Source organism: Chiloscyllium plagiosum, unplaced genomic scaffold (genome assembly GCF_037043375.1).
Source record: "Chiloscyllium plagiosum isolate Xiang-an unplaced genomic scaffold, Cpla_swu_hap1 HiC_scaffold_2, whole genome shotgun sequence".
In the NCBI taxonomy this organism is placed as follows: domain Eukaryota; kingdom Metazoa; phylum Chordata; class Chondrichthyes; order Orectolobiformes; family Hemiscylliidae; genus Chiloscyllium; species Chiloscyllium plagiosum.
This window is the reverse complement of record NW_028270140.1, coordinates 69,100,937-69,126,096: the sequence shown is the minus strand read 5'-3', so window position 1 is coordinate 69,126,096 and position 25,160 is coordinate 69,100,937. Positions and strand designations below refer to the sequence as shown.

The following is a 25,160-nucleotide window of genomic DNA, read 5'->3' as shown; positions in this document are numbered from 1 at the left end:
ATGGTGAAGAAGGCATTTGGCACACTTGCCTTCATTGGTCAGAACATTGAGTATAGGAATTAGGATGCATGTTGCAGCTGTGCAGAAAATTGGCAAGACCTCCTTTAGAATACTGCAAACAATTCTGTTACCCTACTATAGGAAAGATGTTGTTAAATTTGAGAGGGTGCAGAAAAGACATACAGGGATGTTGCTGAGATATGAGGGTTTGAGTTATAGGGAGAGGCTGAATATGCGAAAGTTTTATTCCCTGGAGTGTTGGAGGCTGAGGGGTGACCTTGTAAAGTTTATAAAATAATGAGCATGGATAGGGTGAATAGCCAAAGTCTTTTTATGAGAGGGGGTGGGGGGGAGTCCAAAACTAGAGGGCATAGGTTTAAAGCAAGAGGGGAAAGACTTAAAAGGGACCTGACGTTTTCATGCAGAGGGTGGTGCATGTATGAACGAGCTACCAGAAGAGGTGGTGGAGGCAAATACAATTGCAACGTTTATTATGCATCTGAATGGGTATATGAGTAGGAGGGATTTAGAGGATTATGGGCCGAATGGTGGCAAATGCGACTAGATCAGATTGGGATGTTTGGTTGCCGTGGACGAGTTGCATCAAAGGGTCTGTTTCGGTGCTGTATAATTCTGTGACCCTATAGTGGATACTGGAGATCTGAAATAAAATCGAAGTTCTGAAGAAGCTCAGTGGGTTTGGCAGCATCGATATAGCATAAAACAGGGTTAACATTTTGAGTCTGATACATCTCTTCATTGGAATACGTTTACAATACTTAATGTTTGGCACGGTAGTGAAATTGAATATCTGCCAGAAATACTTAGCAATCCAACTTTCGACACTGAGAAATTGAAATAAGTTAGTATTAATAAAGATCCAGTACTCAAAATTGTATTGGGTTGAAAGTTGATAAACCCTCTAAACCAAATGAACTACATCCCAAGTGTTGACGAAACTGGAACATGTTTATTACTAGTCTTGACTTTCTGTCTTATAGCTGTTTCTCAATCCAAGCAAGTTTATTACCCCATTCCACATTCACTTATTGCATCCTTTATAATATATGCTTTTATTTTCCCTATTACTGACATTAAAATAAAAGGTTGTAGTTCTTCATGCTAACCATCCATCCCTAATTAAATAGTGGTGTTACATTTGTAAATATCCAGTTAGCAGGGATGTGTAGAAGTTTGAAAGATAACCACCAACAAATTCACTGTCTACATAGCTAGCTCCTTGAGCACTGTTGGATGCATTTCATTTGGTCCAGGGATTTATCAACCTTCAACCTTTTTGTATACTGCCTCTTTTTCAACACTAATTTCTTTTAGCTTTTCAGTCTCATAAGTTTTTAGTCTGTTTTGATTCTCCGATTTTTTTCTTTGCCAATATTACTGAACTTTTAATCTGTGCCTTCTGTTGTGAAGGCATGAAATATTTGTTCTACATCTCACCATTTTCTCATTGCTTGTGATAATTTCTCCTATCTGTTTTTATAGGGGATCAACATTAATGTCTCTCTTCATTGTTATATACTTCTACAAGATCTTACAATTTTTTTTATACTTTTGGCTTGTTCACTCTTATTCTGTGTTTCTTCCAAACAACGTCTTGGTGGCTCTTTGCTGGTTTTTAAAACATTCCTGACCCTCAGATTTTTGTACCATTCTTTGCAAAATTATAAGTTTCTTCATTTAAATTAATTCTATCCTTAACCTTCTGAGGGGACCACAGATGGTTTCTTTGTTGCTGCGTTTTTGTTTTTCAGTGCATTTTTGGAACATTTTGTGCTCTTTTTTCAAATGTTTCCTACAGTTTATTTTCCACAATACCTATTAATCTATTCACCCAATAATTTCTAGCCCAATTCATCGCTTTTACTCATACAATTTACTATGTTTACATTAAGCATTTATTGTTTTTCAGAGCAGAACTTAAACATTACCATTAAGAGACAAAAGTGAAAACTTTATGTTTTGCACATTGGACTGACAGATGAACAACCAAACATAGAAAGAGAATGTTGATTTATACAGCATGAGAAGAGGGTTTGACCGTGGTTGACATTGAGATTCAGCAGGAACAGTTAACTGTAAATATTAGTTAGCTGAAAAAGAAACTCAGAACAGGCAGTTAGATTCTGAATGTTTAGGCTGTTACGATGGGAATACAGCAGCAAATGGCAGTCTCCTCGACCCTTTTCATAATGAAAACAATTTATGGGCTAATTCCGTTTGCTGACATAAAATGGGGGCTGGTTTGTTAAATCATGTTGCTTGCAGGCTGTAAAAATATGTCACAGTGCAAGCCTGACTGATATTAGTAAATGGAGAAATGATGAAGGACTTATGCCCGAAACGTCAATTCTCCTGCTCCTGGAATGCTGCCTGACCTGCTGTGCTTTTCCAGCACAGCAACAATCCATCTTCCGCAACATGTGGAACAATCCATCTTCCGCAACATGTGGAACAATCCATCTTCCGCAACATGTGGAACAATCCATCTTCCGCAACTACACTGGCCCCACCCCCCATCTTTTCCTCCGCTACATTGATGACTGTATCGGCGCTACCTCGTGCTCCCACGAGGAGGTTGAACAGTTCATCCACTACACTAACACCTTCCACCACAACCTCAAATTCACCTGGACAGTCTCGGACTCCTCCCTCCCCTTCCTAGACCTTTCTGTTTCTATCTCAGGCGACCGAATCAACACGGACATCTACTACAAACCAACCGACTCCCACAGCTACCTGGACTACACCTCCTCCCATCCTGCCCCCTGTAAAAACGCCATCCCATTCTCCCAATTCCTTCGTCTCCGCCGCATCTGCTCCCAGGAGGACCAGTTCAAAATACGTACAACACAGATGGCCTCCTTCTTCAAGGACCGCAATTTCCCCCCCGACGTAGTCGACGGTGCCCTCCACCACATCTCCTCCACTTCCCGCTCCTCCGCCCTTGAGCCCCGCCCCTCCAACCGCCACCAGGACAGAACCCCACTGGTCCTCACCTACCACCCCACCAATCTCCATGTACAGCGCATCATCCGCCGTCACTTCCGCCACCTCCAAACAGACCCCAGCACCAAGGATATATTTCCCTCCCCTCCCCTATCAGCTTTCTGTAGAGACCACTCCCTCCGCGACTCCCTTGTCAGATCCACACCCCCCACCGACCCAACCTCCACTCCCGGCACCTTCCCTTGCAACCGCAGGAGGTGCAACACTTGCGCCCACACCTCCCCCCTCACTTCTCTCCAAGGCCCCAAAGGAAACTTCCATATCCGCCACAGATTCACCTGCACCTCCACCCACATCATCTACTGCATCCGCTGCAGCCGGTGTGGCCTCCTCTATATTGGGGAGACAGGCCGCCTACTTGCGGAGCGATTCAGAGAGCACCTCTGGGCCACCCGGACGAACCAACCCAACCAACCTGTAGCACAGCATTTCAACTCCCCCTCCCACTCCACTGAGGATATGCAGGTCATTGGACTCATCCACCGCCAAACCACAACAACCCGACGGTCGGAGGAGGAGCGTCTTATCTTCCGACTGGGAACCCTCCAACCGCAGGGGATGAACTTGGACTTCACCAGTTTCTTCATCCCCCCTCCCCCCACCTTGTCTCAGCCGGATCCCTCCAGCCCGGCACCGCCTTCCTGACCTGCAGTCTTCTTCTTGACCTCTCCGCCTCCATCCTACTCCGACCTATCACCCTCACCTTGACCCCTTTCCACCTATCACATTTCCAACGCCCCTCCTCCAAGTCCCTCCTCCCTACCTTTTATCTTCTCCTGCTGAACACTCTCTGCTCATTCCTGAAGAAGGGCCTGTGCCCGAAACGTCGAATCTCCTGTTCCCTGGATGCTGCCTGACCTGCTGTGCTGTTCCAGCAATAAAGTTTCAACTTTGATCTCCAGCATCTGCAGACCTCACTTTCTCCTCGTGCTTTTCCAGCACCATTCTCTCGACTCTGATATTCTTAAATTGGCTTCTGGTGTAATTCTTAGCACTGCTCAGGATTATTTAGTAAATGTCTCATAGCAAAATTTCTTCTGTATTAGAAATGGTATTCCAAGGTCTATCTTGAAATATGGGCTGATTGAGCATGATTTGTGTGTTCTCTGCCAAGGTCCAAAGGATGTGTTCTTTGACATGATCCATGATTTATTGGGATGTACTGTCCACATATTTGCAAGTGCACTGGAACTCATTTGTATGAGAGACAAAGCATCATTTTGGCTTTACAGCAACATCCTATTAGTTTGAAAACTCTTGTGTTTATTGCAAAGTAGCAGCATGAGATGGCTAGCTTCACCTATTATTTAAATTTTTGAGATACATTCCCCTTAGAGGATAATCTGTGGTAGACTAGACATGTTCAGGGCCAAAAGTGGTGGCCATCGGCCCATTGGAGTTTGTATGATGTATAATGAATTATAATTTGATAAGGATAGCCTTCTTTACTTGCAAGATAGTTTTGATTCATCTTTTCTCAGCATCAAGATTGCATTTAATAGCTAAGGATCTATAAATAAGATGCCAATATGGTTGATTTAATAGCATTAGAACCTTAGGAATTCCAATGTGTTTATTGATTTGTAAAAGTAGTCTTTCAGTAGTCAGTATCAGAAAACCCACTGATGTATTTCTTAAATAATGCATCAAGGAAATGAAATCCATGGTTACTCCATTTTGACAGCAAATTTGAACGTGGGAAGGAACTTATTAAGTTGTCTAAAGAATTTGTTTGGTGCGTACACAGTGTCCTTGAAACTAAACTTTACTGCACAAGTTGCCAAGTTCATGAGTTTGATGAAAACACCAGTGGCACATCTAGATTACCATGATGTAGTGCATAGTGTGAATGTCAATGGCTTCCTTGAATGATACATTGTTGAATAAGCTAGCAACATCAAAAGAGCACATGGGCATGATATTGTTCTTGTTATATAGTTCTTGTATTGTCTTTGTGAAATTGAAGGAATCCTCCACAGTAGAGAAAACTCATTTAAAACTAGTTCCAGGAGTTTGCTGTACCATTTGGGTAGTTCACATTGTGCAGAGGCAGGAATTGATGAAATAGAGTGTAAAGGAACATTGCGTTTGAGTGTCATTGGCAGACCATGTATGTAAGGTCAATAAAAACTTGCATGATATATCACCAAACAAGCTATGACCTTTATTCAAATCCAACAAGGGTCTCTGAAATTTGTTGTTGAATGTGGCTGTGCAGTAATTTGTAGTAGCAGATTTTATAGGATTGAACTTGGAATTGTCCTTGATCACAGTGTTCATTTTGTTGATGCGTGATACAGTGAGAGTTCACAGTATGTGTAAGGTTTCAGGGCAATTCCTTCTTGATTGTATATCATTGTGCTGCTGCTGTCTGTCCTACTGGTGGGACAAAACAAATCCAGAGGTGATGATGGTAGTGTCTGGGACATTGTTGTTAAACATGAATCCATCAGTGTGACTGTGTCAGGCTGTTGCTTGAATAGTCTGTGAGACAGCTCTCCCAATTTTAGTAATAGTCCCCAGATGTTAGTAAGGAGGACTTTGAAGATTCGACAGGGCTATTGTTGCTGTTGACATTTCTGGTGCCTGGATCAGTGCCAGACTATCCATCCGGTTTTATCTCTTTTTTTTGTGATGTTCTACTGGTTGATACAATTGAGTAGCTTGTTCAGTGACCATTTCAGAAGGCAGTTGACTGTCAATCACATTGCTATGGCTCTAGAGTCACATGTAGAACAAACAGAACAGACCGGATATTCATAGCAGATTTTCTTTCCTGAAGGACACTGGCGAACCGAATGGGTATTCTGATAATTGACAGTGGTTTTGCAGTCATCATTAGACTCTTGATTTTCAAATATTTATTGAATTCAAGTTCTGGCATGGCATGATTCAAACCCAGGTCCCCAAAACATTACCTGAGTTTCTGGATTAATACTCAAGTGATAATACCGCTAGGCGATTGTTAGCTTCTGAAAATCTGTCACAGTGTTGGAGGTTCCACAATATATTAGATTACTTACAGTGTGGAAACAGGCCCTTCAGCCCAACAAGTCCACACCGACCCACCGAAGCGCAACCCACCCAGACCCATTCCCCTACATTTACCCCTTCACCTAACACTACGGGCAATTTAGCATGGCCAATTCACTTAACCTGCGCATTTTTGGACTGTGGGAGGAAACTGGAGCACCCGGAGGAAACCCACGCAGACACGAGGAGAATGTGCAAACTCCACACAGTCAGTCGCCTGAGGCGGGAATTGAACACGGGTCTCTGGCACTGTGAGGCAGCAGTGCTAACCACTGTGCCACCGTGCTGCCCAACAGAGCATTAGATTAGATTCCCTACAGTGCAGAAACAGGCCCTTCAGCCCAACAAGTCCACACGAACCCTCCGAAGAGTAACCCACCCCGACCCATTTCCCTCTGACTAATGCACTTAGCACTATGGGCAATTTAGCATGGCCAATTCACCTGACCTGCACACCTTTGGACTGTGGGAGGAAACTGGAGCACCCAGAGGAAACCCATGCAGACACAGGGATAATGTGCAAAGTCCACACAGATAGTTGTCCAAAGCAGGAATTGAACCTGGGTCTCTGGCGCTGTGAGGCAGCATTGTTAACCACTGAGCCACCATGCCACATTGTAATGTACATATGCTGCATCTGCTAATTGTGCTTTCCAGGCTCAACATTCTTGTTGTATGTAAGTTTGTGGTGAGATAACTGGCAATGAAGGGTTTGAACTCATCAAATACTCCTTCATGTGTACACCCTCTGAAGAACATATCACCTAGACGTATTCCCTTACCCTATCCCTGTAACCCTGTGTTTCCCATGGCTAACCTACGCATCCCTGAACACAATGGGTAACTTAGCATGTCCAATTCACCTAACTTGCACATCTTTGTCCTGTGAGAGGAAACCGGAGACCTGACAGAAGCTCACGCAGACACAGGGAGAACGTGCAAACTCCACACAGACAGTCATCTGAGGCTGGAATCGAGCCTGGGTCCCTGGCACTGTGAGGTGACTCTGCTAGGAAGTATTCTAGAAACCCAGTTTAAGTTTATCAGTCAGGTAAAGTATTGTGTTAGAAGCTACATATATTAACATACAAGACTATTCATAGAGTCATAGAGTCGTAGAGATGTACAGCACGGAAGCAGACCCTTCGGTCCAACTCATCCATGTTGACTAGATATCCCAACCTAATCTAGTCCAATTTGCCAGCATTTAGTCCATATACTTGTAAACCATTCCTAATCACATACCCATCCACATGCCTTTTAAATGTTGCAATTGTACCAGCCTCCACCACTTCTTCTGGCAGCTCATTCCATATATCCACCACCCTCTGGTGTATCCCAGAACTCTATGGGAGGCTGGGGAAGTGACTGCTGGGCCCCTTGCTGAGTTATTTATATCATCAATAGTCACAGGTGAGGTACTGGAAGAATGGAGCGTAGCTAACGTGGTGCCACTATTTAAGAAAGGTGGTAAGGACAAGCCAGGGAGTTATAGACCAGTGAGCCTGATGTCGGTGGTGGGCAAGGGAACCCAGAGGGACAAGGGTATTTGGAAAGGCAAGGACTTATTAGGGATAGTCAACATGGCTTTGTGCTTGGGAAATCATGTCTGATGAACTTGCTTGAGTTTTTTAAAGTGTGAGCTTTTATTGGTAGAGGGATTGAGTTTCGGTAATGTGACGTCATGCTGCAGCTGTACAAAACTCTGGTGCGGCCTCACTTGGAGTAGTGCGTACAATTCTGGTCACTGCATTATAGAAAGGATGTGGAAGCTTTGAAAAAGGTTCAGAGGAGATTTACTAGGATGTTGCCTCATATGGAGAGAAGGTCTTATGAGGAAAGGCTGAGGGACCTGAGGCTGTTTTCATTAGAAAGGTTGAGACAAATAAGATAATCAGAGGGTTAGACAGGGTGGACAGCGAGAGCCTTTTTCCTTGGATGGTGATGGCTAGTACAAGGGGACATAGCTATAAATTGAGGGGTCGTAGATATAGGACAGATGTCAGAGGTAGTTTCTTTAGACAGAGAGTAGTAGGGGTGTGGAATGCACTTCCGGCAACGCTGGTAGACTAGCCAAGTTTAAAGGCATTTAAACTGTCATTGGATAAACATATGGATGAAAATGGAATAGTGTAGGATAGATAGGCTTCAGATTGGTTCCACAGGTCGGTGCAACATCGAAGGCTGAAGGGCCTGTGCTGCTCTGTAATTCTATGTTCTAAGTAACAAAGTGGATTGATGAGGGCAGAGCAATGGACGTGATCTATATGGACTTCAGTAAGACGTTCGACAAAGTTCCCCATGGGATACTGGTTAGCAAGGTTACATCTCATGGAATACAGGAGAATTAGCCATTTGGATACAGAACTGGCTCGAAGGTAGAAGACAGAGGGTGCTGATGGAGGGTTGCTTTTAAACTGGAGGCCTGTGACCAGTGGAGTACCACAGGATCATTGCTGGGTCCACTCCTTTTCGTCATTTAGATAAATGATTTGGATGTGAACATAGTGGTATAGTTAGTAAGTTTGCAGATGACACCAAAATTGGAGCTGTAGTGGACAGCAAAGAAGGCTACCTCAGGTTACAATGGGATTTTGATCAGATGGCCAATGTGTTGAGGAGTGGCAGATGGAGTTTAATTTAGATAAATGAGGGATGCTGCATTTTGGAAAAGCAAATCTGAGCAGGACCTGTACACTTAATGGTAAGGACCTGGGGAGTGTTGCTGAACAAAGAGACCTGCAGGTTCATAGCTCCTTGAAAGTGGAGTCGCAGGTAGATAGGATAGTGAAGAAGGCGTTTGGTATGCTTTCCTTTATTGGTCAGAGTATTGTGTACAGGAGTTGGGAGGTCATGTTGCGGCTGTACCAGACATTGGTTAGGCCACTGTTGGAATATTGGGTGCAGTTTTGGTCTCCTTCCTATTGGAAGGATGTTATGAAACTTGAAAGTTTTCAGAAAAGATTTACAAGACGGTTGCCTGGGTTGGAGGATTTGAACTATAGGGAGAGGTTGAATAGGCTGGGGCTGTTTTCCCTGGAACATCAGAGGCTGAGGGGTGACCTTATAGAGGTTTATAAAATCATGAGGGGCATGATTAGGATAAAGTCTTTTCCCTGGGGTGGGGGACTCCAGAACTAGACGGCATAGGTTTAGGTTGAGAGGGGAACTAAGGGTCAACTTTTTCATGCAGTGGTCAAAAGGAAGTTGGTCATATATTGCACCTATTTCATTAAGAAAAGTATCATAGAACATAGAACAATACAGCGCAGAACAGGCCCTTTGGCCCTCGATGTTGTGCCGACATGTGAACTATTCTCAGCTCGTCCCTCTACACTATCCCCAAATCATCCATGTGCTTATCTAAGGATTGTTTAAATCTCCCTAATGTGGCTGAGTTAACTACATTAGCAGGTAGGGCATTCCACGCCCTTACCACTCTCTGCGTAAAGAACCTGCCTCTGACATCTGTCTTAAATCTATTACCCCTCAATTTGTAGTTATGCCCCTCGTACAAGCTGACGTCATCATCCTAGGAAAAAGACTTCCACTGTCTACCCTATCTAATTCTCTGATCATCTTGTGTGTCTCTATCAAATCCCCTCTTAGCCATCTTCTTGCCAATGAGAACAGGTTCAAGTCTCTCAGCCTTTCCTCATAAAAGCAGCCTTTCCCTCCAGTCCAGGCAACATCCTGGTAAATCTTCTCTGCACCTTTTCCAATACTTCCACATCCTTCCCGAAATATGGGGACCAGAACTGTACACAAGTGTGGCCTCCACCAGCGTTTTGTATAGTTGCAGCATGATATTGCGGCTCCGGAACTCAATCCCTCTACGAATTAAACCTAACACACCGTGTGCCTTCTTAACAGCACTATCCACCTGGGTGGCAACTTTCAGGGATCTATGTACATGGACTCCAAGATCCCTCTGCACATCCACACTACCAAGAATTTTCCATTGACTTTGCCTTCCTGTTATTCTTCCCAAAGTGCATCACCTCACATTTAGCTGCATTGAACTCCATTTGCCACCTCTCAGCCCAATTCTGCAGTTTATCCAAGTCCCCCACACTGTACCATTCTTCCACACTGTCCACTACTCCACCAACTTTAGTGTCATCTGCAAATTTACTAATCCATCCACCTATGCCTGCGTCTAAGTCATTTATAAAAATGACAAACAGCAGTGATCCCAAAACAGAGCCTTGTGGCACACCACTAGTAACCGGACTCCAGGCTGAATATTTTCCATCAACCATCACTCGCTGCCTTCTTTCAGAAAGCCAGTTTCTAATCCAAGCTGCTAAATCACCCTCAATTCCTTGCCTCTGCATTTTCTCCAATAGCCTACCATGTGGAACCTTATCAAAGGCTTTACTGAAATCCATGTATACCACGTCAACTGCCCTACCCTCATCTACATGCTTGGTCACCTTCTCAAAAAACTCAATGAGGTTTGTGAGACACGACCTGCCCTTGACGAAATCATGTTGACTATCTGAAATCAAATTGTTGCTTGCTAGATGGTTATAAATCTTATCTCTTATAATCCTTTCTAAAACCTTTCCTTCAGCAGAAGTAAGGCTCACTGGTCTATAATTACCTGGGTCATCTCTACTGCCCTTCTTAAACAAAGGCACAACATTTGAAATCCTCCAGTTCTCTGGTACCAAACCTGTAGACAATGACGACTCAAATATCAAAGCCAAAGGCTCTGCTATCTCCTCCCTAGCTTCCCAGAGAATCCTCGGATAAATCCCATCCGGCCCAGGGGACTTGTGTACTTTCACTCCTTCTAGAATTGATAACACCTGTTCGTAACTAACCTTGATCCTTTCTAGTCTAATATCTCATACCTCATTCTTCTCCTCTACAATATTCTCATTTTCCTGAATGAAAACCAATGAGAAGTGTTCGTTTAGCACTTCTCCGATCTCCACAGGGTCCACATTCAACTTCCCACTTCTGTCTTTGATTGGCTGTATTCGTACCCTAATCATCCTTTTATTCCTCACATACCTACAGAAACCTTTAGGGTTCTCCTTTATTCTATCTACTAAAGATTGCATGTGTCCTCTCTTTGCTTTTCTTAACTCTCTCCTTAAATCCTTCCAAGCTGATCTGTAACTCTCCATCGTCTCATCTGAACCATCTTGCCTCATCAACACATAAGCCTCCTTCTTCTTCGTAACAATAGATGTAATTTCTGTTGTAAACCATGGTTCTCTTACCTTATCACTTCCTCCCTGCCTGACAGGGGCAAACCTATCAAGGACACGCAAAATGTGTTCCTTAAACCAGCTCCACAATTCCATTGTCTGCATCCCTTGCATTTTTCTACCACATTTTATGCATCTTAATTCTTGCCTAATCGCATTATAATTGCCCTTGTCCCATTGATAACTCTTGACCTGTGGCATGTACCTATACCTTTCCATCGCTAAACTAAACGTAACTGAATTATGGTCACTCTCTCCAAAGTGCTCACCTACAACTAAATCAAATACCTGGCCAGGTTCATTACCAAGCACCAGATCCAGTGTGGCCTCCCCTCTTGTTGGCCCTTCGACATACTGTGTGAGGAAACCCTCCTGTACACATTGGACAAAACCACATCCATCCGACGTACTCGAGCTACAGCATTTCCAGTCAATGTTGGGGAAGTTAAAGTCCCCCATAATGAACATCCTGTTCCTTTCACTCCTACCCAGAATAATTTTGCTAATCCTCGCTTCCACCTCCCTGGAACTCTGCGGAGGCCTATAAAAAACTCCAAGCAGTGTGACCTCTCCTCTCCTGTTTCTAACCTCAGCCCACACTACCTCAGTAGACGACTCCTCATCAAAAGTTCTCTCAGCCACTGTTATACTATCCTTGACTGACAAGGCCACATCTCCCCCTCTTACCGCCTTGCTTGTTCTTAATGAAAGATCTAAACCCTGGAACCTGCAACTTCCATTCCTCACCCTGCTCTATCCATGTCTCCGAAATGGCCACAACATCGAAGTCCCAGGTACCTATCCTTGCAGCAAGCTCACCTACCTTATTTCGGATACTTCTGGCGTTGAAGTAAACACACTTCAAACCACCGTCTGCCATCTCATTCCTGTGACCCTGAAATCCTGTCCCTGACCTTCCTACTCTCATCCTCTTGGGCACTGCGACTACACATCCGGTTCCCATCCCTCTGCTGAGCTAGTTTCAACCCACTCGAATAGCACCAGCAAATTTCCCACCAGGATATTAGTACTCCTCTGGTTCAAGTGAAGACTGTCCTGTTTGTACAAGTCCCACCTTCCCCAGAATGAGCCCCAATTATCCAAGAACCTGAAACCCTCCCTCCTGCACCACCCTTGCAGCCACGTGTTCAGCTGATATTTCTCCCTATTCCTTGCCTCGCTATCACGTGGCACGGGTAACAAACCAGAGATAACAACTCTGTTTGTTCTATCTCTCAGCTTCCACCCTAGCTCCCTGAAATCCTGTGTTACATCCCTATCCCTCTTTCTACCTATATCATTGGTACCTACATGGACAACGATTTGAGACTGGTCACCCTCTCCCTTCAGGACACCAAATGTACGATCTGAGACATCATGGCAGTTGGGAGGCAACACACCAATCGTGAGTCTTGTTCACTCCCAACAAATGGAGAACCTCAATCCCTGCTGTACTCCCTTTGGAAACATCTTAGCCAATCAGAGTTTACCTGCATGTTCTGAACTTTTTTCAGTAAGCTGAGATTGATGGTTAATGGTTCCTGTTTCATCTCCATGCCAACCATGGTGCAAGCAATCTGCAGTTTCTCCTTATGTTGTAAATTGGTGTATTGCTTTTCCACGTTTGAATTCTTGCATGGCAGGTCCTGATTCGTATAAAATTAAAGTTTTGATTTCATGTTTCTTTTTAGTAATGTTTGAGTTAAACATTCTTGTTTATAGCTATTTGATAGCATCGACCTTGCGTATTGTTGAAAAAAGACACATTTTGTTTGTCTTTGCATGTTTTAGCACATTATCAGGAATATTGATGTAAAAGGAGAAAACATTTTCTTATATGAGAAGATCGTGCTTATTAGTTGGCAAGTAGACTCGATTAGGGTAGAGATGATACACTGGAGAATGCAGCAGTTAGATTATTACTCACAGTTAACTACCAAACTTGTTTAAATTCAAACCAGGCAGACTGGCTCTGATTGACATTGTCCTGAGAATGCCTGTTCCCTTTTTTGTTATGATGAAACAAGCACAATGTCAGTACACATTATTTCTGTTTCCGAAGAACTTGGCTATGAGTCCTAATATATGTAGCTCCATATGCACAAGCGAGCTATGCTACAAGTCCAACTGATAATCTTACTTTCGTTGTCAGCATAATTCTTAACACACTCAAAAGTTATTTTCCAGATTCATATCTAATGTTGGACACAGTGTTTTGAGTTTTGCATGAATGGGCTGATTAGGTATGATCAGTATCTTGCTTTTTGAGAATAGCTGAAGAGACATTCTGTATGATACAAGCTGCTAGTCTTTGGGATGCATCCAAGGAACAGGAGAATCGACATTTCGGGCATAAGCCCTTCTTCAGGAATGAGGAAAGTGTGTCCAGCAGGCTAAGATAAAAGGTAGGGAGGAGGGACTTGGGGGAGGGGCGTTGGAATTGTGATAGGTGGAGGGAGGTCAAGGTGAGGGTGATAGGCCGGAGTGGGGTGGGGGCGGAGAGGTCAAGAAAAAGATTGCAAGTTAGGAAGGCGGTGCTGAGTTCGAGGGATTTGACTGAGACAAGGTGGGGGAGGGGAAATGAGGAAACTGGAAAAATCTGAGTTCATCCCTTGTGGTTGGAGGGTTCCCAGGCAGAAGATGAGGTGCTCTTCCTCCAACCGTCATGTTGCCATGGTCTGGCGATGGAGGAGTCCAAGGACCTGCATGTCCTTGGTGGAGTGGGAGGGGGAGTTAAAGTGTTGGGCTACGGGGTGGTTGGGTTGGTTGGTCCGGGTGTCCCAGAGGTGTTCTCTGAAACGTTCCGCAAGTAGGCGGCCTGTCTCCCCAATATAGAGGAGGCCACATCGGGTGCAGCGGATGCAATAGATGATGTGTGTTGAGGTGCAGGTGAATTTGTGGCGGATATGGAAGTGTCCCTTGGGGCCTTGGAGGGAAGTAAGGGGGGAGGTGTGGGCGCAAGTTTTGCATTTCTTGCGGTTGCAGGGGAAGGTGCCGGGAATGGAGGTTGGGTTGGTCGGGGGTGTAGACCTGACGAGGGAGTCACAGAGGGAGTGGTCTTTTCAGAACGCTGATAGGGGAGGGGAGGGAAATATATCCCTGGTGGTGGGGTCCGTTTGGAGGTGACGGAAATGACGGCGGATGATACGTTGCCTCTTGGTCAAACTTTTGAGGTTGAAGTTAGATTGGGTACTTTTCAGGACCTAAAGTAGTGGCAAAAAGCCAGTTCAAGAGTTTGCATGCTATACAATGAGATTCATTCTGATCCAGGAAGCCATTGTCTCACAGGATGGATTTTTTGATGTGCCCTATCTTAGCATCATACTTGCAAGGTGTGCAATTGACTCAGGTCCTTTTATGAAATGGGCCAGAAAGCCAATCTTATGGCATGTAAAACTGGAGGGGTCCCTGCATATTTATATGAAGTAACCTTGGAGTAGACAGTACTAAGGAATCCCGAGGCATTGTTCTTGTTATTATTTATGATTGCAGTATGTCACTTTTGATTTTATTTAATGATCATTATTTTCTAGTGACTCTTTTACAATGACATTATCAATTAACCCTGCCGCGTAATATAATCAAGATCTAAGACAGCTTTATCCTTTGTCAATTCCATGACATGTTATTCCAGGAAATGGACATAAACACATTCTACAAACTCTCCTTCTGATCACACTTGCTAATTTGTAATACTACCTTTGTTGCATAATCCAATAATTTCTCATTTAATGCTCTGGCCAATGGTAAAACTATTGTCAGGAGGTCCACAAACTACTCCCTGCACCACAGTGTTTTCTGATCCCTTCGATTCCTAACTTCCACTAATACTGAATTGAGAGTGTGTTGCTGGAAAATCACAGCAGATCAGGCAGCATCCAAGGAGCAGGAAAATCGGTGTTTCGGGCCAGCGCCCTTCATCAGGAATGAGGCCTCGTTCCTGATGAAGGGCTCCGGCCTGAAATGTTGATTTTCCTGTTCCTCGGATGCTGCCTAACCTGCTGTGCTTTTCCAGCAACACACTCTCAAATCTGATCTCCAGCACCTGCAGACCTCACTGTCTTCCACTAATATTGATGCTGCTTCGTGATCTCGAAGACCAAATCTTTTCTTATTAATATCCTTATGTCATTCTTTATTCTTAGGGCTACAGTTTCCTCCTTTGCCATTCTGTATCTCTTTCTAAGATATTGTATACTCTAGAATATTTATCTCCCAGCACTGATCACTTGGAACGATATCTGTAAGATTGATTTTATTTGCTCCTCAAGTTCATCTTTCATATTGTAGGTGCATCAAGCATTCAACTAAGGAATCTTTGACGTTTTTAAAACTTCTATTACCTGCAATTATCTTATTTGCTAATGCACAATTTATGTTAATGTCTCTGTCGCTTCCTGTCTTACTCTGTTTGACTTTACCCACATTAGTATACAGTTTAGTGGCCTCAACCTTATCCTTTGGATTTCTAAATCACTCCGCAGTACATACTAGATCCCCATAACTGTCTGATTCACAGTTATACCCTGCTGTCCCTACTAACCAGCTCTAATGTTCTAGGAGAAAGTGAGGACTGCAGATGCTGGAGATCAGATTCAAAAATATGGTGCTGGAAAAGCACAGCCAGTCAGGCAGCATCCGGTGAGCAGAAGAGTCAATGTTTCGAGCATAAGCTCTTCATCAGGAATCAGCTCCAAAGTTCTCCCAAATCTAAGGGGTGTGATTGCCTACTGGCACAATCCAGGAAACTCACCCCTTAATGATGTCCCGTAATGCTTTCAATTTAAATTCCAGACCAGCTACTCTGAGCTGAGCTTGCGCAGGTTGCAAGTATGCTTCTCCACGATTGCTTTGCATTTCCACAGATTCCCATGTGCGGCATTCATGATATATTGAAATCCTTGCCATGTCTGTCTAGCATTATTTATTTAGTTAATTAGTTGTCAATTTACATTGCTAAACATTAATTCAGCCATAGTGTAATTTACCAAATGCACTTTATTTTGTTATTAGGTTTTACCAATAGTGATTTTCTTCAGCACAACAATTTCCGTATTGTATTATCTTGGATTTATACAATGGCTCATTTTGAAGGTATGCAAATTAAAACACTTTTTAATTATTTTTAAAATTTGGCTATTTGCCCACACTAAACTCCTATGCATTAGGGTGGGCTGATGACAGGTCATTTATCAGTGTAGATCATTTCAACGTGGAAAGAACCATAATTGAGGTTTTCAGTATATGTGCTAGACCTTGTTAGAGGACTGTACCCAGAAATATGATGTGAATCAAGTTGCTGTCGAAGCTTAAGATATGTACAATGAGAATGATCACTGGATGTAGCGATGTTATTTCTTTCCACAAATAATGACAAAAAAAAGTCCTACTCTCAGTCATGTTGCTGGCTTTATAGAACTTAACTTCTGGATGGTGGTTCACAGAGTGCTCAGTCCTTTATCTAAGTGGGACTGGCTTGCAGTTTAGTGCCTGTTTCTTTTTACAAATAGGGAAATGAGTTGAAACATTTTGTTAAAGCTTTTTCACTTTATTTGCACGGCTTTTTTTGCATATGCCACCTTCAGATGTAAGTACACCATCCACACTTTGAGGATGGCTGAAAAATGTAAAGAAGACCTTGTCCCTGAAATCTTTCTACCTTTTTCTCTCCTTTGTGCCTAAATCCGATGGTCTTATTCAAGTTATTGCTTGAATTGTGCTAGAACGTTTGCCCCCTCCACCAAATCACACCCCAGTTTTCTACCTTTCTGCAATCTTCAAATGAAATCTAGGTACGAATGTGTCACTATAATAACACATTGACACTTTGCAAACTTTGAACTTAAGCTTTGATACTTTTTTTTCAAAATACCGCTATTCAATACTGTGACAAGGATCATCATAATTCAAATTGATTTAAACAAATGGAGGAATTATATTCAATTCTGCATAGGCCTAAAGCTATCAATTGTTAAAAAATAAAGTCAATGATACATTTACAAAAACTATTTTTACAAAACGCTCTGCATTAAAAGTCATTAATTACTTGTGGTCCTCCACCTTCCAAACCCATATTCACTTCCGTATAGAAGCACTAGGGCAGCAGATACCTGAGAACACCATGACCTGCACATTCCCCTGCAAGTTGCTCACCATCCTGACTTTGAAAAATGTTGCCATTCTTTCACTGTTGCTTGATCGAAATCCTGGAGTTCCCTTCCTGACAGCATTGTGGATCAACCTACATTATGTAGACAGCAGCAGTTCAAGAAGGTAACTCACCAGCACCACCTTCTCAAGGGCAGCTAGAGATGGGCAAAAATGGTGGCCAGCCAATGCCACCCATGTCCCACAAGGAAATAAAAAACTAAAATGATTAAATTTCTTTGTACCAATTCCAGGAGATATTTTAGACTGTTTTCCATTTTTCAGATTGGCTGGATAATGCAAATGTCCATGAATACATCTCCCACAGAGTCATTGGTGGCAGCAGGCAACATTTTTGTGGGACAGGTGAGTAATGCTCAAATGAATAAGTAGAGTTAATTTTGGTTAACTTGCCAATTTAAGCATTGCAAGGTCAATTTCTTCTCTACCTCCATTTGGCACCAGGCATAGAGAATGCAGTGGATTTGTGATTTAGCTACAATGACCTGAACTTCCCTTTAATTCCAGTTGAGGTCATCACTTCCCATTCTCATTCCTGGTTCAAGTTGCTCCTGAGAGGGCTTTGCATCTTAAAATGTTGTTGGAAATACAGCCTCTGCATGAGGCCCTGTCATGGACTTGCTGGTCACTCTTCTCAAATCTGAAGTGGAGCTGTCAAAGGTTTTCTTCGTGGATTCTTTCTTGATTATATGTTTTTGGAGATAAGTCTCTTGATTAAACTTAAAATATAATCCATAGCTATTAATTTAACCTGGGGCAGTTTTTGTAGAGGAATAAGACGGTGTTATTTTCTGGGTCTGTAGACTGTGAAGGAGCAAAAATGGCCTTTGCAGTGATATGTACTTCTTGTCAGATGTGGGAGTTTAAAGAGAGTTTAAGGGTTACTGCGGATTATATCTGCCATAAATGCTGTTTGATGCAAATCTTATCAGATCGAGTGGATTGGTTGGAGAGACAGATAGAAGCGATGAGAATTTGCAACAGCAACAGTATGTGATGGATGGCAGTTATAGGAAGTGGGGGGGAAGTCACAGATACAGTCACACAGATGGGTTAACTCCTGGAAGGGTGAGAGAGGTCGGCACCGAGTGCAGGAGTCTTTTGTGGATATACCCATTTCAAACAGATATGCTGTTTTGGAAAGTGTAGGGGGTGATGGATTCTCAGGGGAACGTAGCACGCACAGCCAAGTTGAGACTGGCTCTAATGCAACGAGGGGTACGTCGGCTTCCAAGAGATCAATTGTGTTAGGGGATTCTCTGTAGTCCGAGGTACAGATAGACGTTTCTGTGGCCAGTAGAGAAAAAGCAGAATGGTGTGTTGTTTTCCTGGTGCCAGGATCAAGGATGTCTCAGAGAGGGTGCAGAATGTTCTCACGGAGGAGAGGGGCCAGCAGGAGGTCATTGTTCACATTGGAACCAACGACATTGGAAGGGAGAAGGTTGAGACTCTGAAGGGAGATTACAGAGAGTTAGGCAGAAATTTAAAAAGGAAGTCCTCAAGGGTAGGAATATCTGGATTACTCCTAGTGCTACGAGCTTGTGAGGGCATGAATAGGAGGATAGAGCAGATGAATGCATGGCTGAGGAGCTGATGTATGGGAGAAGGATTCACATTTTTGGCTCATTGGAATCTCTTTTGGGGTAGAATTGACCTGTACAAGGAGGACGGATTGCACCTAAATTGGAAGGGGACTAATATACTGGCAGGGAAATTTGCTAGAATTGCTTGGGAGGATTTAAACTAGTAAGGTGGGGGGGGGGTGGGGGGGTGGGACCCAGGGAGATAGTGAGGAAAGAGATTGATCTGAGATGGGTACAGTTGAGAACAGAAGTGAGTCAAACAGTCAGGGCAGGCAGGGACAAGGTAGGACTCATAAATGAAACTGTATTTATTTCAATGCAAAGGGCCTAACAGGGAAGGCAGATGAACTCAGAGCATGGTTAGGAAAATGGGACTGGGATATCATAGCAATGACAGAAACATGGCTCAGGGATGGGCAGGACTGGCAGCTTAATGTTCCAGGATACAAATGCTACAGGAAGGATAGAAAGGGAGACAAGAGAGGAGGAAGAGTGGCATTTTTGATAAGGGATAGCATTACAGCTATGCTGAGGGACGATTTTCCCGGAAATACATCCAGGGAAGTTATTTGGGTGAAACTGAGAAATAAGAAAGGGATGATCACCTTATTGGGATTGTATTATAGACCCCCCAATAGTCAGAGGGAAATTGAGAAACAAACTTGTAAGGAGATCTCAGCTATCTGTAAGAATAATAGGGTTGTTATGGTAGGAGATTTTATCTTTCCAAACATCGACTGGGACTGCCATAGTGTTAAAGGTTTAGATGGAGAGGAATTTCTTAAGTGTGTACAAGACAATTTTCTGATTCAGTATGTGGATGTACCGACTAGGGGAGGTACAAAACTTGACCTACTCTTGGGAAATAAGGCAGGGCAGATGACTGAGGTGTCAGTGGGGGAGCACTTTGGGGCAGTGACCATAATTCTATTCGTTTTAAAATAGTGATGGAAAAGGATAGACCAGATCTCAAAGTTGAAGTTCTAAATTGGAGAAAGGCCAATTTTGACGGTATTAGGCAAGAACTTTCGAAAGCTGATTGGAGGCAGATGTTTGCAGGTAAAGGGATAGCTGGAAAATGGGAAGCCTTCAGAAATGAGATAACAAGTATCCAGAGAAAGTATATTCCTGTCAGGGTGAAAGGAAATGCTGGTAGGTACAGGGAATGCTGGATGACTAAAGAAATTGAGGGTTCAGTTAAGAAAAAGAAGGAAGCATATGTCAGGTATAGACAGGATAGATCGAGTGAATCCTTAGAAGAGTATAAAGGAAGTAGGAGTATACTTAAGAGGGAAATCAGGAGGGCAAAACCGGGACATGAGATAACTTTGGCAAATAGAATTAAGGAGAATCCAAAGGGTTTTTACAAATATGTTAAGGACAAAAGGGTAACGAGGGAGAGAATAGGGCCCCTCAAAGATCAGCAAGGCGGCCTTTGCGTGGAACCACAGAAAATGGGGGAGATACTAAATGAATATTTTGCATCAGTATTTACTGTGGAAAAGGATATGGAAGATATAGACTGTAGGGAAATAGATGATGACATCTTGCAAAATGTCCAGATTACAGAGGAGGAAGTGCTGGATGTCTTGAAACGGTTAAAAGTGGGTAAATCCCCCGGACCTGATCAGGTGTACCCGAGAACTCTGTGGGAAGCTAGAGAAGTGATTGCTGAGCCTCTTGCTGAGATATTTGTATCATCGATAGTCACAGGTGAGGTGCCGGAAGACTGGAAGTTGGCAAACATGGTGCCACTGTTTAAGAAGGGCGGTAAAGACAAGCCAGGGCACTATAGACCGGCGAGCCTGACCTCGGTGGTGGGCAAGTTGTTGGAGGGAATCCTGAGGAGCAGGACGTACATGTATTTGGAAAGGCAAGGACTGATTCGGGATAGTCTACATGGCTTTGTGCGTGGGAAATCATGTCTCACAAACTTGATTGAGTTTTTTGAAGAAGTAACAAAGAGGATTGATGAGGGCAGAGCAGTAGATGTGATCTATATGGACTTCAGTAAGGCTTTCGACAAAGTTCCCCATGGGAGACTGATTAGCAAGGTTAGATTTCATGGAATACAGGGAGAACTAGACATTTGGATACAGAACTGGCTCAAAGGTAGAAGACAGAGGGTGGTAGTGGAGGGTTGTTTTTCAGACTGGAGGCCTGTGACCAGTGGAGTGCCACAAGGATTGGTGCTGGGCCCTCTACTTTTTGTCATTTACTTAAATGATTTGGATGTGAGCATAAGAGGTACAGTTAGTAAGTTTGCAGATGACACCAAAATTGGAGGTGTAGTGGACAGCGAAGAGGGTTACCTCAAATTACAACAGAATCTGGACCAGATGGGCCAATGGGCTGAGAAGTGGTAGATAGAGTTTAATTCAGATAAATGTGAGGTGCTGCATTTTGGGAAAGCAAATCTTAGCAGGACTTATACACTTAATGGTAAGGTCCTAGGGAGTGTTGCTGAACAAAGAGACCTTGGAGTGCAGGTTCATAGCTCCTTGAAAGTGGAGTCGCAGGTAGATAGGATAGTGAAGGAGGCGTTTGGTATGCTTTCCTTTTTTGGTCAGAGTATTGATTACAGGAGTTGGGAGGTCATGTTGCGTCTGTACAGGACATTGGTTAGGCCACTGTTGGAATATTGTGTCCAATTCTGGTCTCCTTCCTGTCGGAAGGATGTTGTGAAACTTGAAAGGGTTCAGAAAAGATTTACAATGATGTTGCCAGGGTTGGAGGATTTGAGCTACAGGGAGAGGCTGAACAGGCTGGGGCTGTTTTCCCTGGAGCGTCGGAGGCTGAGGGGTGACCTTATAAAAGTTTACAAAATTATGAGGGGCATGGATAAGATAAATAGACAAAGTCTTTTCCCTGGGGTTGGGGAGTCCAGAACTAGAGGGCATAGGTTTAGGGTGAGAGGGGAAAGATATAAAAGGGACCTAAGGGGCAGCTTTTTCATGCAGAGGGAGGTACGTGTATGGAATGAGCTGCCAGAGGATGTGTTGGAGGCTGGTACAATTGCAACATTTAAGAGGCATTTGGATGGGTATATGAATAGGAACGGTTTGGACGGATATGGGCCGTGTGCTGACAGGTGGGACTAGATTGGGTTGGGATATCTGGTCGGTATGGACGGGTTGGACCGAAGGATCTGTTTCCATGCTGTACATCTCTATGACTATATGACTCTACTCCTGTTGCCCTAAATTTTTTAAGTAACTTGGCATATCAGGACAAGATCCTGGTAGATACTTCCACATCTTACTTTTGTCTTCTGATAGCAGTTGCCTTCCGTCTCCTCTCTAGGGATCAATTTCCATGCAATGACAACTGAACTAGCGTGAAGTTTCATTTGATATCATCTCTCATTGGAAGAGAAGAAATTGTTTTCCTAATCAGTTTCTCAGAACTAAGTTTAAGTCCTTGTGCATTTTCAGCAGAGCAACTCGATTGTGCCTGTTTTCCCTGATGGCTTGATAACTCAAATTCCCATGCCTTCGAGAACCAAAGATCACATTCCTAGACATTTCTAAGAATTGATTTTGAACCTTCAAATTTCTCCTTCTGTCTCTTGGTCTGTTCACACCCTACCTTGTTACCAACTACCCATGGTATTCCAATAATCCCCAAGCCCACCCTCTTGCAGAATACATTGAGAGTTAATATTTTCTTTCAAATTTGGTTCTATAAATAGTTTAATCCTCCTTTAGGATAACTGACAAGTATATCGGGGGCAAGAACCCTTTTTAGGGCTCATGACTAGATTCTGAGACTAGATTCTTTGGGAAGAAAATAGGATGTTTACCATTTTCAGGTTTATACATGCCCTATTTTTTGATATTTGCAGTACCTAAATGGTCGAGCTTGCCTGTACACAAACCAAGAAAAATCTCCTCGGCCCTCATTATACTTAAGGAGTGTATCAAGAGTCTTCTGAACTTTGTGGGCGTCTGTAAAGATTCTGGAGTTGGCACTATATTCTGCATTTTTGACTGTTTCTCACTGAGATTTACCACATGAGATTGCGTTGGACTGCAGTTATCCTTGTCAGCACATTTTTAAAAAATAAGATTTTGCCTTGTATTATTATGAGTTTGGTGTTGTGTTCAAAGCTGTCTTCCATGATAGGAACATTGAAATCTTTGAGTGCCTTTTGGCATATTTTGGTGTTAACTTAAATTCTGCTCAAAAGTGTCATTGTCCAGTTCTACTATCGTATCATTTGGTTTCCATGCATAGTTTGTCACTTATTGTCCATTCCTCATCTAAACTATTTATTCTATCAATAGACGCTGAACTGAATTTTAAGTTGGGGGTGCACTGAAAGTAGGGGAACTGCTAGCACATGGGAACTCCAGACATAAGTGCACGATAACTATCATTGGTATTTTAACCCACTCACTATTATATGATTTCTGGGGTTCCTAACCAATTTGTATCAGGAAATCTGATGAATGGTATGATTTCAACTTCAGCATTTAAGTGGACATTCTGAACATGCAATTTGAAAGAATTTGGAATTGACAGGCAAAGAAAACAAGTGCCAGGATGGAATCGAGACAAAGAAATATTGCCATTCATTTCAGAGTTGCTTCCCTGGATATGGTGCTGGGAGCTTTGAGGACACGAAGAGATGTTCTGTTTCTTAGCAATGGGGTAAGAAGCCAATTCTGGACAAAGAACATGAAGCAGTTCAATGACCTAAGTAGGGGAGGAAAGGTGAGAACAATTCACAACATCCTGATGTGTATCAACCAAACTCCTTGAATCTGTCTCTCAAGCTTATTATGGCATATCACTTCTCACACCAACTTACCTCTACCCATCCTTATGTATTTATGCATTTTCTTATATTCTATCTGCCTATCAAACTCTGAAACTCCCCTTCATGCTCTTCCGAAGCAGGATTTTCTGCTTTGAAATGGGTGTCAGGAATCAGACAATTTCCCGATGTTGCAATTCTGCCTTCTGAGCGGTCATGCCTGCCCACCATATTTTTACTTGTAGAGTTGGAGACAGGCTAGAAATGCAATGATGGTGTGTTGAAGGATGGTGAAGACTCAATCTGTGGTACAAACCATGTCAGCAGGGGAGGTGTATCAGCCAATTCCGAGTCTTTTATAAGGCCTGCCTAAATGATATTCTTTTATTACTTTGCTGAATGGGAGAGTTTTCAGGAAGTGACTGTGAACGCTGATAAGTGGTGAAGCAATGATTTTCAGTGCTTCAACAGGCAGTTAAAAACGTTTACCTGTGAGTACTTTTGTTAATATAACTGATGGCTGATGCGTGATTGCCCTGTGAGAGTTCATGTTAAGAACAGTTCCTTTGTGTCCTCCCAGCCCATTCTAAGATTTGTTGCTATCTTTACACGCTTTCTTTGAAGACCTACCTTTGAGGACTTAGCTGGAATAGCCTTTTGCTGCTTCCCTCCTGCAAATGCCTGCACTTAACCAAATGGACATACAGCAATTCACAGCACAGTTCTGCAAGTGAGCACAGCAGTTCTGCTGAGGTGTCAATCCCCTTTCTCAGATCTCAACATTGCAAATTCAAACAAATAAAGATCTAACGCAGGACAGAAATGTACAGTAAAGGGCAGAACCCTTAGTAGCATCAACATATAGAGAGATATCTAAGCGTACAGATCTACAGTTCTCTGAAAGTGGCAATGCAACTAGCTGGGGGTGGTCAAGGCATATGGCATGCATGCCTTCATCCATCAGAGCACAGAGTATAAAAATTGGCAAGTCATATTGTAGCTGTTTGAACTATCGTTAGGCCACATTTGGAATATCATGTACAGTTCTGGTCGCCACACTACCAGATGTGGAGGATGTGGAGGATATGGAGAGGGTACAGAAACAGTTTACCACGATGCTGCCTGTTTTGGAGGGTATTAGCTATGACAATGGATTACACAGACTTGGTTTGTTTTCTCTGAAATGTCAAAGGATAAGGGGCGACCTGATACGAGTTTACAAAGTTGTGAGAGGCATGGATAGGATGTATAGTCAGAGTCTTTTCCCTAGGTTAGAAATGTTAATTTCTAGGGAACATAGATTTACGGTAAAAGGGAGTAAGTTTAAAGGAGATCATAAAATCCTCTAGTGTGGAAGCAGATCATTTG

The 25,160-nt window shown here is 43.1% G+C and overlaps 1 protein-coding gene across 6 annotated transcripts in view; it reads left to right on the top strand.

The window, feature by feature from the left end:
• The window catches only part of LOC122561322 (solute carrier family 28 member 3-like), a 228,942-nt gene that overhangs the window by 116,360 nt on the left and 87,422 nt on the right, over window positions 1–25,160 (top strand). For all 6 annotated transcript variants that reach the window (XM_087997568.1, XM_043713029.2, XM_087997563.1 and 3 more), the window contains 2 exons: window positions 16,296–16,376; window positions 17,715–17,795. In XM_087997568.1, the coding sequence (XP_087853694.1) occupies window positions 16,296–16,376; window positions 17,715–17,795 (162 nt within the window). The remainder of the gene's footprint in view (window positions 1–16,295; window positions 16,377–17,714; window positions 17,796–25,160) is intronic.